This window comes from Chrysemys picta, chromosome 7 (assembly GCF_011386835.1).
Source record: "Chrysemys picta bellii isolate R12L10 chromosome 7, ASM1138683v2, whole genome shotgun sequence".
NCBI lineage: Eukaryota > Metazoa > Chordata > Testudines > Emydidae > Chrysemys > Chrysemys picta.
The window spans coordinates 75,313,748-75,333,328 of NC_088797.1; the positions used below are offsets into that span (position 1 = coordinate 75,313,748).

Consider the following 19,581-nt stretch of genomic DNA (forward strand, 5'->3'; position numbering starts at 1 on the left):
CTGTTTCATCTATGTGAAATTAATTGGAGGCTTGAGTCTTATTTGAAACCTCTGATCACCCCTGGATTTCTTTCAACCTTGCTGTTTTCCACCTTTATCTCCCTCCCCAATGAATAGCCACGTTTCAGTTATTTTTCCTCTAGATGAGGTACTTGACTTTTCCAACATGAATCCTATTTTTTTTATTTATGCTCATGCTTCCAATCTATCCCCTTTGTACTATTTCTTTGTCCCCACTGGTATTCAGAACTCCTCCCGATTTAGTATCAACTGTAGATTTCATTAATATGCAGTTTACTCTCTCTTCTAGCCCATTTATGTAGATGTTAAATGAGAACAGAACTCTGCTCTCAACAGCCTGCAGGGAGCCCCTTCAGGACATGTCTGAGGCATATAGGTGGGGGGGCGTCATGAGAAAGTTTGCTCTCCTGCTGTCTTTGCCATAGCTGCCCAGTGGATAAGGAGGAGACTTAATTCACCTTCAACTTTGCTAAATACACTACAATAAATGCATTGTCCTTTATGGGGCTTAAAACAAGTGAACCAGCCTATCAAGGTTTACACTTTAGAAATGTATAAATAGTTGATAATTCTTGCATAGTACTTTGCACATCTATAGCACTAAGACACAATACTTCCTACTGTCCTTTGCAAAGATCCGTAACTCCCATTTTAACACGGAGGAAACTGAAGCAAAGAGGTGAAGCGCTATGCCCACAGCAAGTCAGTGGCAGAATCCCACTCCCCTGCCTCTCAGGCTGGCGCGGTAACCGCTGCAGTCCGCCTCCCAGAGAAAAACCTTGGTTCGAATGTCAGGCTTGCCACAGTCCCTGCCCTGAAGTTTGATCCCTATTCAACTAAGCTGGGTTTCGAACGAGCACTTCAAGGTCTTGCACTGCCTCAGTGCAGAGGGCATCGCTCTGCAGGCAGAAAACTCCTTTTTAATAACGTGCTGTAACAACACTAGATACCTGTACAGTTAAATACACTCGGACTACGGCTGTTTTCTTAGCTGAACAAACATCGCTCTGATAAAGCCCGGCGTGACTTTCCCAGCAGAAGGCAGGAACCAGGAACCTCCCCTCCCACCAACTCCTCCAGCCGAAGAGCACAGCTTCAAGGACCAGGAAGCCAATAAAGGAAGCGGCTTGGTGTTGGTGCTTTTATTGTACGGATGCTATAAACCTCAGGGGTGGGCAGGAGGGGCTGACTGCAGAGCCTGCTCCATTGTCCCTGCCCAGCCTCCAGTTGCAGGCAGATCCCTGCAGCCCTTTAAATACCGAGCAGCTCCCCTGTGACTAGAGGAGGAGCAGGCTGGGCAGCAGGAGCGAGGGAAGCAGCGGCCAGTTGGCCAAGGACTCGCTGCCTCCCGCTCCCTAATCTCCGGCTGCTGCCTGGGAGCACAAGATGCACGTGGGGAAAAAGTCACCAGCTGGCACCTGAGAACTTGGGGCCCTGCTAGTGCTGCTGGGGGGCAGGGAGCCCGTGCACCCCGTCGCGGGAAGGGCAGACAAGGAGCTGATCGCCCTGCCGGGGACTGGGGGAGATGGGGGAGAGCCTGTGAATTTGAGGGACAAAGGATCCAGCCGAGCAGCTGAGGCCCCAAGACCCATGTCTGGTAAGTGCCGGGGTTGGCCTGTAGGGGCCCAGGGCATCCCGCAGCGAGGGGGGTGTGGGGAATGGGGCCCAATCCAAGGGGAGCCAATCAGGTGTAACTTGGGGCTCAGATCTCTGCCGGCCCCACACCTAGGCCAGTGTCCTTGGAACAAATGTGTACAGTGGGGGTGCTGAAAGCCATTGAACTAAGCTGTAAACCCTGTATATGATGGAAACTACTTCAAGCCAGCGGGTGTAGCAATACCCCCTACACCCCTAGTTCCAGCAGCCCTGTCCCTGGGGAGGTCAGTGTGGCACTGGACACTTAGCTGCCCAAGCACCGAGGAGAGAGTGATGCCTGGTATGGGGAGGGGGGCACACAGACACAGCTGTTCTCCCCCCTTCACCTCCCCCTCCCTAATGTCTCAGGGGACTGGATACCAAACCATTACCAGCTGTTCATCAGCCAGGAGAGGGGACATGTCAGTACATGGCTAGGTCCCCTCCAGCACCCCCATGCCTGCATCAATCTCATCCTTGCTCTTCTCTGATATAGGTTCCTGTGAACCCAATCTGACCTGAAATTTCCCTCCTTTTCAAAAATCCAGCCCCTCTCCACACTGCTCCTCTGATAAACCACTTTCTAAACTTCCTGAGTTGCTGAAATCTCCAGGTTGCTTCTGTGCTGGGGCGGGGGGCGGGGGGGTGACCTGCTCCATCCTGCTAACATGCTCCTTAAATAAATAACAGAATAATAAACACTTTAGGAAAGTTTAGTTATGGATCCAAAGCAGAACTTTGCAGCTCCAGCCCATCTCTAGTAGCACACGTGAACATGAACCACTATACAGTTATTCAGCTCTCCCCCAGAACCCCAGCTATGAAGCACCATCCCTCTAATTCTCAGGTCTCCCACTTGATTTTTATTATATGCCCTTGGTGATTGCTTTCCTATCAAATAATTGCTTAGAGTCTGTTGTATGTAATGCATGTAAGGCAGAGAGAGCAAGCAAATAAGGAAATGTAAAAGCTGATAGATGTTTCAGAAAACACTCTGCACTTTTCTGTCATAAAGGTTTATGCTAAGACAAATGTGTAAACTATAATGAGAATGAAGAGAAAATACATTGCAGATCTGAGACTTGTGTATGAATTAAAATTTGTGAGGCAGTGCTGCCGGACTATATAACCACAATAGAATTTATTTGGTATGGTATCGGTATGGTCATTTCTCAGGCTGCAGATTTACCAGAGAGTGGTGGGAAGGATGGGGAGTGGTAGGAGGAGAAAGCTTATATATACAGTTACTTTTGCAAACAAGAGACTCTAAGCCTGAGAGAGACAGAAAATCCACCGATCAAAATAGTGTGTGTGTGCTAAAATCAAGGGCAGTATCTTACACATGTTGATAGCTCATCCTTGCAAAGCAAGAGGTTGGAGGAGATTAACTGAATGTTCTAACTGGTTCTTTCCATCTCTAACTCCTATGCTCTATATCATACATAGAGTACACCAATTTCTCATGAACATAGGTAGTTATTTAATCATACAAACATTTTTCTTCTTATACACAACCAATCACACCTATTTTAATGGCTGTCTTTCTGATTTATACTGCACTGTATCCTCCTAATCTATTGGCTACTGCTGTTGGTTTAAACAGATACGGCAAACTGCTTTAAAAGGACAATAAGCCAAATTCTGCTTTAGATACGGGGTGTGAATTCTAAGAAGCTCTGTTGAACCCAATAAAATTCCTGTTGATTTACCCAAATATGAATAAAAGATGGATTTGCTGTCAATGGGTGGGGTAAGTGGATCAGAAATGTTTAATGATGTGATTCAACAGTGAACAAATTAATCTCACTGAATTTGCGCAAATGTTAAGAGCTCATTCTCTTTGGATTTACTTCAGTGCATTCCATGGATGGCTGTTGTAGTTACACCACAACACCTGTTGGTTTATTGTCACTGATGGTTGTGTGGATAAGGCTGCGTGGCAGGCTACGTAAGCAGAACACAGGATAGTTGGAAAGGGAGTAAGTGCCCAGAAATGGAGAGAAGGAAATATGTTGAAAACAAATAAATAGCAAAGAAGATAAATGGGTTAAGCTTTTATGGCCCTTGAAATGCTTGCCTTTCTTTAATATACATACATCAGAGTGGAGAATAAAACCATCAACCATACAAACATTTGCAGTGCAGATATTACACCTGTGGAACTATTTCATTTTTACCAGTGCTCATTTTATCATGGAATTTAGCTAAAAGACTTACCTTCATTAGACACTTCTCACTCTGCTCTTCAAAAAGCAATGGATGAAGATTTGTACATTAGCCAGTATTACCTGCATGAGTGTTTCAGTGGAAGTTTATGAGTATGCTCTCTAAGACTAACAGGTAATGTGCATCTACAGAAGTTCTTTGCTCAAGAGTGAATTTCTGAGTTGCCAGTTTCTCCAAACGTCAAAGTTATGCAACAGTTAAGAAATTAGGTTACCAGTTTAGCACACCCAGACATTCAAGAATAATATTAATCCACAGCAAACAGGCAAATGAGTTTCCTGTTTCCCAGAGCAATTATTACAATCATAGGCTGGATATGTTTTGGTTTCTAGACACACTATCTTCAGATTACAAGAAAAAGATGACATTCATTGTTCTGAAAAACTGAAAAGGTTGAGAGGAGGGGGAAGATATAAAAGCAGATTAAAAAATAAAGAAACAAAAAAGAAGTATGGTCACAACCTTTATTTAATCACACAGAGATCAGACTAGATGATCTAATGGTGCTTTCTGGCCCGAAAAATCTTTGATTGAATAGTTTTTGCTGGTATTACCATGCAGGCTGCTGATTAAATACAGCTTCTTTACCACACCTCAGGAGGAGATAAAGAAGAGCAGGGAATTCATAAATAACATGAATGTGTGAAGTATATCGGAGGTATCACTACCAGAGAACCATTTATATACTTTATACTATTTGGTCACTTGAAAATCTGAACAAATATGTTATAAAATATCAGGGCTGGAAGGGACCTCAGGAGGTCATCTAGTCCAACCCCCTGCTCAAAGCAGGGCCAATCCCCAGACAGATTTTTGCCACAGATCCCTAAGTGGCCCCCTTAAGGATTGAATTTACAACCCTAGGTTTAGCAGGCCAATGCTCAAACCACTGAGCTATTTTATCCAGTATTAGTTACTGAGAGCAGACTGTGCTTGATGCTGTACAAATAAGACAGGATTACTTTTCCTCCCATCAGAAAAAGAGTTTAGAATCTAGTTCAGAACTTCAAATACAGCCAGAACAATTCAGAAAATAGAGAGAAGCCTGGTTTCAAATACCACCAAACTCTGGGAAAGTTCAGCTCCAGATCTAGATTTTGTGGCTCCAGCCCATGTGACCCCAAAACATATCACCAGGGGATAGCATGAACTTGAGAAATTTTGCAATGATCAGCATTGAAAGTCTTTGCAGAAAAAATGTTTTTTATGGAGGGGGTTTAAGCCAGTAGAGGGAGGTTGTCTGGACCTTCAAAAGAAGAGTTAAAAGCCAAAGGGGAGGCCTGAAGAAAGTTGAAGGACACAACAGATGCAGTTAGGAGGGAAGTGACTCCATGGGTGGAATTAATCACTTACAAAAAGTGAGGCATAAGAAAAGGAAGCCTAATAGAGGACACCAAGCAAATTCAGAGCTCACCACACCTTCAGCGATCAGAAGGAATTGCAGTGTTGTGGCCACTCCCTCTTTTATGCCCTTGGAATGCTATACAAGGGGAGGGATGAGAGGCCCCATTGACTATACTTGCTAAAAGATTTAGGGGGCTCTTGTTCCTACATGTAAGAAGATCGAGAGGCCACACTGAAGAAAGTGGCTTTACATCACCTCAGCATCTCCCTCTATTCTGGGGCTGAGGATTGACATTTTAGTCCCCAGCTCAGGTTAGGGTGACCAGATGTCCCAATTTTATAGGGACAGTCCTGATTTTTGGGTCTTTTTCTTATATAGGCTCCTATTACCCCCTACCCCCTGTCCCGATTTTTCACACTTGCTGTCTGGTCACCCTAGCTCAGGTTAGAGCAGCCTGAGGGGTTACCTCGCAATGCCCCCAATCGCCCTGGACTGTTCCAGCAGCCAGGAACAGCCAGGTATAGGAATGCATCCCTCCCCACTAGGAATCTAGATGACATGCCACTTGCACCAAAGACTCCTGCTTGGGGTGGCATACCACCAGCTATAGTGACTCTGATTTCCAATGGAGTTCCTGTCCGGGAGAGGGTGGGGTGGTGGTGGGCCTTATGGTCTCTTTATGGCTTCTGTATTCCAGCAGAGATGGTGTAAAGTAGCCCTGGGTGCTAATGAAGTGGGTCCATTATCAATATCTAACTCTTGTTCTTTACTGAATAAGAGATCCTCATCAAGGAATCTCTGCATATTCATCTTAAATTAAAGGCATCTTTGATATTTTGATAAATTATCTTCATTTTTGCTGGCTACAAAACTGCTTCCTCGGGGTTTCATTTTTATCTTAAGAAATCAGGATTCAGGATACAACTTTTAGATGATGTGCCTGAGTTGATCTTTCCAGATCAGGAAACATACATATCCTCTAATTCTGTTTTGTTGTTTCTAAACTTCCTTTCTACTAAAGGTTCTTTGCTTTGTTTCATTTTTAAACTATGTTTTGCTTTTTTCTTCATTTGGACACATTGTCTCAACTGAACATTGAAGTAAAAGGAAACAAATCAAAGTAATGATATAATGTGCACCCTACACTGTCTAGCCTGTTTTTCCTGTAATGGGAGTACTACAAAATCTCTCATGATAATTGGAATAAAAATAAGAAAGCTTTGGCATTTACTTATATTCTATGCAAGTTCTTATTCCATGCTCATCACCATAGTATCTGATCACCTTCCAGTAGAGTATTAAGAGATGTAACTAATATCTATCAGGTGTTGTTAGGTTCTCCCATCCTCTATCCAGGGGAGTGTTTTGTTTTGGTAGGTTTTTGTTAACTATAAGCTGCTACATATTTATGTTAGAGAAGCCAGGTCAAAGAAATGTGCTTTGCAGCTGGAGTGGAAGATGGTGAGGGTTTGTGATGGGCGTTAGGTTATGGAGGAGTTCATTCCAGTCTCAGACTGGCCCCCCCAAGAAAACTCTTGAGGGTCCAATTCTATTTCCAAAGTTTCAGCCAATATAATTGACAGTGAAATAAGCAAATCCATTCTCATCAAATCTTTCAGCAAACCAAAAAACTGTAAGTTCTTATTCCGAGGAGCGTTTTCTTAAATTTAAATATTCCTGTCCAAAAGCCCTATATGTATTGATGATCCCACTTTGTATGCTTTCCTGTAATCAGAACAGGTAGCTGCTGTGGCTGGAGGTGTAATAGGAGGAATCCTTTTATTGATACTTATTGGAATAGCAGTGTACCTGCTTTGGAAGAAGATATGCCTCCAACCTTCCTATGAGGAACTCGCGGATTCAGTCACACCAACACATCCAGATGCCAGTCTGGAGGATCAGACTTTAACCCAGCCATCTTCTGTAATTCAACCAAAAAGCATAAGGTGAATAGACCTCTTTTTCTTATGGGCTACTGTTTATAAAGCTACATACTTCTATACCTGCCAAAGGCCCAGATGTGGGACACAATGTATGACAGGAACCCAAAATGATGCAGGGAGAGGGGGGAATCAATCATGTAGGAAAGGTAAAATGCTGTGTGATTCATTACTTTAGGGTAAGTGACTGTTACTATAACCTCAGTTCAGTAATTCTTTATTTCTGATGTATATGATGTAATATAATTTAACAATAAAAAGATGGGGAAACCAAACTTACGTGGAACATGGATAACTTTGTTAGTTCTCAAACTCTGATCCATGGACCAGAGCCCTTCCTGGTGGTCCTTAGAATGAAACATTTTAAGAACCAAGCAGTGGGAATTTTGGACACGAGGGAAGGTAATTAATGAGCTAATGAAGTAGTCGACTGAAAAAGTTGGAGAGCTTCGGATCTGCTCAATCTCTAAACAAAAAAGTTCAATTGATTCTTTTTTTCTTTGAAGCATTAATTAAAGAGAAGGAGAGGGGATCTGACTGAAAGTTTACTTGTATGTAAGGTGCCCACCATAATGAGGGCCACAAATCCCTGACTGGGACCTCTAGGTGCTACCTTCATACAAATAAATAACTTTCTATGATTTTTATATGGGCTAACCAAGGGGTATTGCATTATCAATCACGTCCACCTACGGACTAATGCAGCTACAAACAATTTCTGCAAAACTATGGAACTACAACTAAATGTATTATTCTCTGATGGAGTTTGGTTTTCTTAGTTAAACTGGAAGAGTTGTTTGTTGTTGTTCTGAGCAGAACTAGAAGCGTTCCGTTCATCATTCCACCAAAATTTCATGGGCGAGACTGGATTAACCTGACAAATGGAGAGCATGTTCAGGAGGACAGTGACCCCTACGTGACTCCGGAGTCTGGGCCCCGGTGTTCTTTTCACTCCTTGGGTATGATGACACTGCAAAGGTGGGACAGATTATTGGAAAGGAAGCTTGAGTACTGTGCAACACATTTGCTGTGCAAATATTATACACTACAATTGTTATCTGGCCACACTCTGAAGTGATATTGATATTGATATATATATATATATATATAAATCACAAAGTATAGATACACTACAGTATTCTTCAGTAATAGCCCCAAACACTATACTGTATGTTTAGATAGAAATTGGGCCAGACAGGGGCCACCCCTTACACTGCTGTACAAGGGAGAGGGTAGAGCACAAGAAGCAAGTCTTTCCTTGTATCTTTGATATAGGGACAACACAAGGGCTGCTCGGGGCTAGTGTCTGGTCAGTGTTAGCATCTCCCACAAGGGGCAGGGGTGGCCAGTTGCAGAAGAGACCATGTGCTGCACTTTGGAGGGCTGGAACAAACATCAGCTACATTCCCCAAGTAGCTGTCCATGGCAGAGTCACTACAGAAGCCTCCATAACAATATTAAGAAGAAAAGAGATGACTCTACAAACTCTCCTCAACCTTTGAGGGAAAAGGAATTCAAATGCAGAATTTATACACAGAGATAGACTGTGAATAAAGAAGAGCTTTACATGGTTTCCCTAAAGAGGCAGTAGCTGTAAGAAACACTGCTGTAGTCTGAGGTTAACTTGCTTGGTTTTGTTTTTTATTTTGCAAAGCTGGAGCTTATGTCATAGGGTCTATCAACCCAGAGCTGTACAAGTTCCCTGAAGACAAGAGTGAGACAGACTTCCCTGAGTGCAACATTGGCCGTCTTTGGTTCTCAGTGGAATATGAGCAAGAGGCTGAAAGGCTTCTCGTCTCCTTGATAAAAGCTAGAAAACTGCAGCCTCCTACAGATTCCTGCAGTCCCTTTGTGAAAATTTATCTGCTGCCTGATGAAAGGCGTTACCTTCAGTCCAAAACCAAACGCAAAACCCTCAACCCTCAGTTTGATGAAAATTTTATTTTTCAGGTACTTGCCTTTTAACTGTGATGGTACATCTGATGTGTCACTCTGGATGTCAGGGAAACAAGATCACTAGGCTGTGCAGCCAGGAGGTCTGTGTCATCTCATGGCAGACCTTTCCCAGCACATACATTGTCACAATGCTCTCTGGCTGTGAGGCAGTTTATTATTATTATTTGCACTGCCAGGGCCAGTCAGGGGTGTGTGTTTATGTTAGGCACTGTAAAAAACACAAAAGAGATGGTCCCATACCCCAACAAACTTACAAGCTAAGTCAAACAAATCTTATTTGATTTTTCATCTACACTATTTGGTTTGCACCGTTTTGCCCCAAGTAGCATAGATACTGGCATCTTAATTTCTGATTTTTTTATAATATATTACATTTATCATAGTTCTCAGTGCATTTATACACAAAAAAATACAATCTCAAAAGCCAGAAGAAGCAGTGGTCAGACTGGGATGCAGATTATCATAGCTATTTTGCGAATAAAAAATATAAATATATATCCTATTTTAAGTACAGAAATTACATGCCCTAAAATATTTCAGAGATATATGCATCACATGTGTGGTAATGATATAAGTTGCAGAGCTATGTAATAAATTATATTGTTATATTGAAATGTTCTGCCTATTTTTGTACAGGTTTCTAGTAAGACATTGTATCAACGGACTCTGAAATTCTCAGTCTACCATGTTGATAAACAGAAAAAGCACCATCTCCTAGGCCAAGTGATTTTTCCTTTGAAAAATGAGACATTAACTGGTGACAGCAAATTGGTAATTTGGAGAGATTTGGAAGCAGAAAACCTGGAGGTAGGCAACTAATTAAAAGGTACATTCATTAGGCAAATACCACTCTGTTTTGTATTTTTGAGCTTTCCCATCGTGATGGGCCTATTGGGGAGACCAGGGAGTTTTACAGCACATATGTAGTACCTGCACATGGGCATAGATGGGGCAGAGGAAGGCAAGATCAAATATGGGATTGTTTTTGTTAAGGGCTAGGAGATTAGAGTTTACCAAGGGTCCTAACATGTGCCGGAGAGGGGGTGTCACATGCAGCACTATAACACTTAATGCTTCCCATCACAGTGTTTAGCACGGGAATGAAACCGCTGCATCTGCACACAGCTATCTCCCCAATGTCTAGGATGAGGCGTAAAGCCAAATGAAAAAACACCTGCTGCTGTTTGCTTGTGTTATGAATTAATGGGGACTCCAGAAAGGCCCAGCACAAAGCAGGATGAACGATGCTGTATCCCAAATGAGGAGGAGGGATAGGAATGCAGGAAAGCTGCTGGCAAGCCTTCAGGGAAACTTTTTTCAAGTGTGTTAATATGACTCAGTGGGTAATACTTTCATAACACATGAAGACAGTTTGACCACCATTTATGTAAACCCAGAAAAGCCAGAAACTTGGTTAGTGACAATTCTAAGAATACTTCATACTGTTACAATGCAGAGTTACAGTATTACTCCTGCTGGTGCTGGGGAACCGGGAGGAGGAGAATATGGTTTCCTGCCTTGGGGGAGGGGCAGAGAGTGAGTGAATACGGGTGGCCAGGTAGGGAATGACACCTTGATAGTGTTGGGTGGATAAGAGGCACAGCTGAGACTGGGATCCAGAAAGAAGGGTCAAATCCTGTTCATTGATGTAAATAACTATTTATGTGAATAAGGGCAAGCAGGTTTTACTGGGAGGGATAAAGCCAAAATCTCCTGCAAAGAAGCATAGAGCAATAATCACTATGTAGGCAATTATACTAGTGTCTGATTTCAAATACCCCTACAGTGAAATACAGAGATGCTAGAATTCATGTCCCATTCCTAAAGTGGCAGAAATCACTGTTTTCCAATATATCTGACTGAAAAGACAGCCTTTTAGATGCATTTTAATAGTGACCTTCCGCTTCCAAAGCCTCCTTCAGAGTACGGCGATATCCAGTTTTCTCTCAGCTACAATGACTACCTGGGCCGTCTCACTGTAGTGGTGCTGAGAGCGAAGGGATTAAAATTCCAGGATGAGAGATATGCTGCCAGTGAGTATTACCTGCCTCTGTTACTACCCCTGGATTCCTGTTCTGGTTTGCTTCTTCCTGGCCCATCTTCCCAGTGCTTACGTTAAGTGACTCCACTGAACGACCAAACACTAGGGAGATTTAATTTCTGCACAGAAGCAAACTGTGTTGTGTTCCTGTGCTAACTAGATTTGGATATTTGCTGTTTGCATATTCATTGGGTGGGAAACTGGTTTGTAGAGAGAAGGGAAATGAAAGGAAGGCAAGACACTTGTCAAATCCTGTTGTGACATGATTTCTGCTTTGCCTCCATTACAACCTGAGGAAGTTGCAGGTAGAGCATTGCACCAGTGAATCTGCTATTACAGTTGAGAGAGCATGTCCAGGACAAACCCTATATTTCTGCAGTTAATGTTCAGCCCAGAAGCAAATGATTTTTGGAAGGTATAATTCTGGCGGGCCATTTTGGAGATGTCCCTGGGATTTCAGCATGTGGACTGAAGGCAGACTAGGGCTCAGTGTGCAAGGAAATCTTTTGAACATGTCCATTGCTCAAGACAAAGATTGATGGCAAGAAAAAGCACAGCAGATAGAGGAGGCAGGAAACATGGCTTTGGACAAGTATACAGTCACTACTGAACTTTCAAACCATGAAAAATAAATATAGGTTTAAAATGCATATTTGTGTAACAGCACTAATATAGCCTGTTAGTAGATGTTTGCTGCTCAGGTAATAGCTAGCACTGAAATTCCCTTAGCTTTAGGTCAGATCATACCTTTTTTTTTTTAGTAATTTGAAATCTCCAAGTGCTAAAATCACTCAGGCTCGTTAATTAAAGATGGCCATTTTTTCCAGTATGTAGATCCAATGTGAATCAAAGCTTTTGTTTGGCGCATCTGGATAAATAGGGCCTGACCTTGAAAATAGGTCTCAACCAGGCCTCCATGTGTGTGAGGCATAATATTGTGTCTACAAATAAGGAGGCCTGGGGGATTGTGCCTGCAATTAACTGTGGATACAAATGGTTTGCCCTGGTGTCCTTGGCCAAGCTTTACTCTCCCAACATCTTTTTATGTAGTGAATATCAGCTGGTTGCTGTCCTTCAGTCTGGGGGGAAAGTGGGGATGGGGCTGCATTTCAGAGTTGATGTACGTAGAGATTGGCCTAAAAACCCACAGATCCAAACAACCTGAACTGGTGGATATTCAAATACATCTCTGAATCCAACAGTGTCCGTCTCTAGTGATGTGTGAAGTGATTGGGGATAAAAGAAGCCATATCAATGTAAAAGATTTTCTCTTACAGTTGAGTACAGTTTAATTTTCTCTATAGAGATCTTCAGTAGCTGTAATTATAAAGTGCGTAGAGTCACTGTCTCATTGATGGAGATGAACTGTCTTTGTACAAAAAGAACAGGAGTACTTATGGCACCTTAGAGACTAACAAATTTATTTGAGCATAAGCTTTCGTGGGCTACAGCCCACTTCGTCGGATGCATGTAGTGGAAAATACAGATATCTTCCTACTGTATTTTCCACTACATGCATCCGACGAAGTGGGCTGTAGCCCACGAAAGCTTATGCTCAAATAAATTTGTTAGTCTCTAAGGTGCCATAAGTACTCCTGTTCTTTTTGTGGATACAGACTAACACGGCTGCTACTCTGAAACCTGTCTTTGTACAAGATATCTATAAACATCCAGGCAGTGGGAATCATGCTATTAACCCCAGAATAAATGCTCTCTCAAAATTTGTTATAACGTTACTAGAGATGAATTTTTCTTGTTTAGGCCAGGAATGTTGTAAGAGGAGTTGTACAGTAGTAGCACTGAAAATACCCAACTTTCTAGTAAGCAAAGTCATGACCTAACAGGTAATGCCTCTGCAGTAAGAGGTAAATAATGGACAGGCAGAAAGCAACTATTATAAATGGGCACTAGAAATGAACAGATAGCTAAGATAAGGATGTTTATACAACTGACTTCTGGGAGATGAATTGCAAATGAGGTGAATGGGCAGGGGTTCTACGAGAGAGAGAGAGAGAGAGAGAGAGAGAGAGTTTGTGTGCGCGCGCACACACACGAGAGTGTTCCTCTCACAGCTCATCTCCGCTCTGGCCCAAAGTGCAGGACTTTAAATTTTGCAGCAGTGAGAGTCAGATTCAATTTGCTTCTTTCATCACATTGGCCACTAAGCTGCTGTGTTAATTTGATGCCAGGCTTTTGCACATTATTATAGTAATCAGTGCATTGACAGGGCTGTGGAAGCTCTCCAGGAGGAAGGAAGGAAGGAAATGCTGTCAATAAGCAATTCCCCGGGATAAATGGCTAATATTTAAAGACCTTTAAACAAACAGCTCTTATTTCCTTTGATAATGCCCACTGCTACAGCTGACTTAGTGACTGCAGATTCTCTGGCAAATCCTAAAGGGAAGAACTTGAATGAGAAGGTTCTTACATTTACAGTTTATAGGCTCTCTGTTTCCATACTGATTGTTGTTAATTATGATTATGTGTATTACTATAGCACTTAGGATCCTCAGTCATGGACCAGGACCCCAATGTGCTAGGTGCTGTACAAACACAGGACAAAGAAAAGGTCCCTTCCCCAAAGAGCTGAACTTGGGAGCAAGGGCTTTGTATTCTATTGCAAGGTATAGGCCAATAAAGGAATGTTTACTGGTTGATTAAAACTTGAGTGACTGTAGTGCTTGTGAAAATGAGGAGTGGCTTGACCCAGGCTTAGTGCAGGCAGTTTATGGGTTAACTTCTTTAAGCCAAGGCATACCACAATCAACGTACCTCAGCTGTTGTGTGAAAAGCCACTACTATGATAAATCAATGGTCCCTCTTGAGCAGAAACTGCTGACTAACTAAGTTTGTGATGTGGATAAACCAGGACTAAAATGTTAATCTCCAAACTCCTGTTTGGATCCACTGATTTCCATTGATTTGAAGGGGAGCAGGATCAATAAGTCACCTGAGATTTAAGTTGAACTCAGGTCCCTATAGATGAAAGTCTCATGTACTAGCTACAGTGGGTCCCAGAGCATCTCAAACATTATCTATAATTTACTTGAACTTCCAGATGTCCCTTCAAAAGCTGGTTCTCTAGCTATAAGGATAATCCACAATGATACCAAAACAATTGTTCTTCTGATCAAAGAACATTATTCATGCAAAACCAAGATACGAGGTAAAAGGAACTGAGAAATTACATTCACCCAAAACCAATTTAGCAAGATTAAAAAAGAGACTGCATATTTATATGGAAATCAAGAATATTCAATTATTATATATCCAGTTAACATAATTAATTATAACAACATTTTGGAAGGGATATTCAACCTTGTGCTTCAGGGTTTAAGTCAATCCCGAACCATAGAGGCCAGGAGGAGATCTATGTCGGGTAGGGGTGGGGGGTGTCTCTTACATTTGCCTATTGCTACGTTTTTGCCCCTTCCTCAGGGGCTGGATATTGGACTATACGGATTTTGGGTTTGACTCAAAATGGCAATTCCTAGAGTTTAATCTTCAAAAACTACTAATTGCGAGTGGGATTATGTTCTTACTCTGAAGGTGATTGGGCTCCCCATACCATTCCCCAGTGAATCAGACTGTTCAGGACCAGCCTTAACATATTTTTAATTAGTTTTGCAACAAAAGACTGGAAATTATGGTGGGCCTGGATTTTTTCTGCCGTCTTCTCCCTGACTGGCAGGGAGTAACAAACAGTTGCAGCAGGGGAGCTCTGATTTCTCCCTCAGGAAAACATTACTGTTTAGCCACTAAAATCAACCTTCTTCTATGCTTGCCAGTGAATACTGAAGATGAAGAGGGAAAATGGAATAATTTAGAGGCTGCTTTGGCTCTTATTTTCAAATGTTGGCTGAACAACACAGAGGAGCAGGGTCAGTCCAGACAGGAAGCAAGGAAGACTTTTTCTCGCTGTTCTTCCCCCACCTCACCCTTCTTTTTCTATTTTGCAAGGTCTGTTAGAAGAAATAATCAACCAAACAAAGAGACAATTTTAAACAGCTCCCAGCCACCTCTTTATTTCCCAACTGCCAATACCTTCCGCAAATTTACCCATCCACTCAAGGGAGGATAAAAAGTCAATGAGACTTAACTACCTGTTTAGGTGCTGTCTGGAACAGGGATTCTGCCTTCCCGAATGAGGGTCTAAATAGTTAGTGTACTCACTAGATAATGTCAGTGCATATTGCCATCTTTCTGCATGTGTCATAAGGCTTTCATCTAATTAGTTTTATGACCTAATTTGTTTTAAATATAGTTTCTGAAATCATGAAATTGTTTTGAATTATCTTTATCCTTTCTCTCAAATGCCCCTGACATGTTGTTTTCTTCTCCTTGGAATTTTTTTTTCACTTCAGGTGTGTATATCAAAGTGTCCCTAATGAACCACAATAAATTCATTAAATGTAAAAAGACAACAGCTGTTCTGGGATCTCCCAATCCAGTCTATAACGAAACCTTCAGCTTCAAGGCAGACCAGACGGAGCTGGATACAGCAAGCCTGAGCCTGTCTGTGCTCCAGAGTGCTGAGGGAGACAGTAAGAAACAGAATTTACTATATCTGAGATATTAAACTTATAAGAACAGATAGTAGATAATGTTTTCACCCCTCAGCTCATAGAGAGTCGAGAAGCGCTAAAGCTCTTCCTAGGTTCTTGTAGATTTGCAGCAAGGCAAGGTTTACTCTTGATAATTCTAAACACAGGAGTGTCACAGTAACCTGCACTGATAACCATCAGGAGCTAATGGGCAGCCAGGTATTTCAGAAGCTGTTTAGATGACTAAACCACCAGAAGAAAGCTTAAAAGAGCTGACATTAAAAAAATGGTTTTAAATACAATTCAAATGTTAGATGTCATTCATTCTATAGCATTCTAATCATGTACATTTTTGAGTCTCACAGTGAGGAAAACAAACAAAAATCATTTTAGAGCCATTCACTAGTCTGTTTGGGTATGTTCCTTACATGTTTTTCAGAGACTGGATATATCTGGAATGTTCCTTGATATTAGATATCTAATGTGATATTAGAATGACATTTGGAAATTCTCCACACACATATTCATAAATCCAATACTTGCTTTACAGCAACATCAGTAAGGAAGTAATCTAGACAGACAACAGCCTGTCATTTGAAATTCGGGTTGGGAAGGAGAGAATCCTGTTCCAAAGGTTTGAAATTAACGGAAACTTTAAATCAGCACCAGAACTGCTGCAATCTAGTCAATTCCTGTATATTAGCAGCTGCATTCTGCTCTCTCTAGCCCAAGCATGAATTCAGTATTGAAACACAAAAGCTTTTATGGGGTTACCATATAAAATGTTTAGGTGAATGGACTGGCTTTGGGGGATCGGTAATGGCCTGCATTGTAATTAAGATGTAAATATACAACAGTTTTTATGTGAGGATCTTAAAAGTGCTTTACACACATTAACTGTTAACACATCTCTGTGAGGCAGGTTCAGATGATCATCCCCATTTTACATATGAGTAATTGAGGCTTGGAAAAGTTAAGTGATTTGCCCACTGTCACGGAGTCATTGGTAGAGCCAGAAACAGAACCCAGATCTTCTGACTCCGAGTCAGATGCTCCACTAATTAAATATGCTTCCTCCATGAGCCAAAAGCCTTTCACCTTCCAACATTGGTCTGAATCCTAGCCAAGTTGGTGGTGACCACAGCAGGGCACATCTTTGAAATAAATCTCTAGGTGGAAGGTTTTGAAGAGATAAAGATCAGTCTGCCCAGAACAGTAGCTCTGACTGGCAGTACACTGTAAGTGATGGAACAGGCCGAAGCTGATCTGACTGGGTGTGCACCACCTACAATATCTCCCAACAGTTGAGTCACTGGTGGGAACTCTGCAGTGGTGGGGGTGATCATCTTTAACGTGTGTGTACTGAGAGAACACTATAGCCCCAGATCTATAGCACACTCTTTGGAAATTTTGATTTAAAAAAAATTCTCTCTTATTATACAGACAGTAAAAGAAATGCTGTTGTTCCACTCCTAGGTAAGGATCTAACCAGAACATAGTATGGGTGCTGGCCACTAACCACATTCTTTTTTTCTATTCAGAAACCCACCTGCTGGGTCGTGTAGTGGTTGGGCCCTTCATGTACACAAGGGGCAAAGAGCTGGAACACTGGAATGAAATGATCAGCAAGCCCAAGGAGTTGGTTAAACGATGGCATGCTCTCTGCCGCAACACCTAACTGAGCAGCATCACTCCACCTGAAAGACAAAGGACTCCTTTAAAATGTAGAAGCTCTCATATTTTTTCTGAATCAAAGACACGCACAGAAAACTTTTCCACCATTTAACCTCTGCAACCAGCCAACAACTTAACATTTATTCTACACTAAACATACAGAAAACTCAGTCTCTCCTTGGCTGAAACAAAATCTTCCCTCTCCCTCCAAAATGTACTGTTTGGTCAACATACAGCAGATCACAAAAAGCAGAAAGACAAACATGAGTATCCTAATCCCGTGACCAGTTAGTTGAGCTGCTAATCTTGGCGCTTGGTCACTAATTTCCTCATTTGGACTGAACCCCAAACAAGCTACAAATGGTCCTTAAGGATACTGGGCCTGATTCACCACTATACTACTTCAGTTCTAGACTAGTGCAGCTTTACTGAAATTAATGGAGTGCCACAGGCATAGAACTGGAGTAACATAATGGGGTCAATCAGGCCCCAAATATGTCAGCTGAATACAGTAAGCACTGTAAATATTTGAATTATCCAGGACAACTGCTTTATATTTCAAATTAGTGTAAATTTGAATCTGGTTTATAATGACCCAGCAGCCATAAAAACATATTTCTGTGAATCTCAAAATAACACTGTACTTCTATCAACAGTTTAGTTGAATGTCTGCTATTGACTCCAAAAACACACTTTCTGGTGACATTGAAGACAAGGTAAAAGTATTGAAAATGTTGGCTAAAATTCTGATCATATTACAGCCTTGTTGTTAGCTTAAACTCTGGCAGAATGAAACTGTTGTTGTGGTGGTGATTCCTTCTATTTCTTTATTAAGTAAAGTGAATCAATTATATTTTAATTAGAATAAAAGCAACAGGACAGCTTCACTTCTTGATGGCTCACCTAGGACTTGAACACAGTACTTTTTACATCCTAACCTAAAATCATAAACGAGACCAACAAACTGCCTTCTAATGCAGCATTTAGTACGATATTTTCAATCAGCATTGTAATCTTTGCAGTGGAGATAAAACAGGCTTCCTTTCAAACCGGATACAGTGTTAATTAACATAATATGTCAAAAGTAGAGCTCTCTTGAGAACCAGAGCACTTTTCCTTTTGAAAACATTGCTGCTGTCTGAAGGTGGTAGCATGAATTGGAATATGTCTGAAATGGGCAATAGTACAGTAGGTTCAAATCTGCCTGAGCTCTCAAGTGAAATATATTGGGGGCTTCAATGTAATTATGAGAAGTCATGTGGGATCCTCATATCTCATAGTTTGTTATGAATAGCAGTGTGTGTACGAGAGGTCCAATATTGGTGAATCAGGGATGAAGACATATTGGACTGGTTATGTGAAGAAACTTGTAAAGTACCTGACCACACTATGTCTGCCTTGAATCAGTACTGTTAAGTCCCCAAAACTTTGAATAGATCTGGTTTCCCAATTTTATTCCCCAAAAGCTGTTTAAAAACAGTCTAATATGCAGCAAGTCTGATTTGAGGAAGAAAACGATATGACAGTGTGCTAACTATATTGTTATAGTAAAATTGTAACGGACACTAAAATTACTCTTTGTGCATCCCCCCTTAAGTTAGTAAAACCTAACTAACTTGGCTGTAAATGAAGGTGAATAATAATGTGTTTCAGTTAGCTAGGTTTTACTAGATGGTGTGTGTTTATGTAGTTTAAATGTGTAATGTACTATATCTGTTAATATAAACGCTGCTGGGCTAGGAAACAAAGGATTTTTGTTTCTTTGCTTGCACTTTTCAAGTTGACAGCACATCCACCTCTGTCTCGCCGCACAGTATCCTGTATGTAATAAAAAAACCAATACATTGCACCAGTGCTGTCTCCTTTATTCATACTTCTTATACATTATAGAATGACAAGTGCTGGGACAACGTAAGGTTTGCTATTCACCAATTCTAAATGAAGTGATGGAGAAATGGATCTGTGGGGATTAAAGGATACTCATCAATAACCTTGCACTTGGGCTGTTGTCATGGGTGTTGGAATTGCTGTTCAAGGCTAACCTGAGTAACAGGAGTTGGAAAGGTCACATCTGATTCCCCACTAGAGAATGCTGGTTGCTCCAATACAAAACCACAAAGAAGAGGCATGACAGAACTGGGGGCAGATCCTTAACCCGTGTAAAATGCCATAACTCCATTGACCTGAAGTCAGTGGTGC

General features: G+C 41.6%; 1 protein-coding gene across 2 annotated transcripts; it reads left to right on the forward strand.

Annotated features, from left to right (window-relative positions):
* Nucleotides 1-1,165: 1,165 nt before the first annotated feature.
* On the forward strand, nt 1,166-19,231 carry SYT15 (synaptotagmin 15). 2 transcript variants are annotated; one of them, XM_065551815.1, is made up of 9 exons: nt 1,301-1,618; nt 6,963-7,173; nt 7,984-8,126; nt 8,822-9,117; nt 9,760-9,930; nt 11,036-11,156; nt 14,223-14,330; nt 15,529-15,708; nt 17,250-19,231. In XM_065551815.1, the coding sequence occupies exons 1-9, from the start codon at nt 1,612-1,614 to the stop codon at nt 17,384-17,386; spliced, it is 1,374 nt and encodes a 457-aa protein (XP_065407887.1). In that variant the 5' UTR covers nt 1,301-1,611; the 3' UTR covers nt 17,387-19,231. The 2 variants fall into 2 exon arrangements, with proteins under 2 accessions (XP_005294058.1, XP_065407887.1); XM_005294001.5 differs by lacking the exon at nt 14,223-14,330 and having other exon boundaries at nt 1,166-1,618.
* Nucleotides 19,232-19,581: the final 350 nt, after the last annotated feature.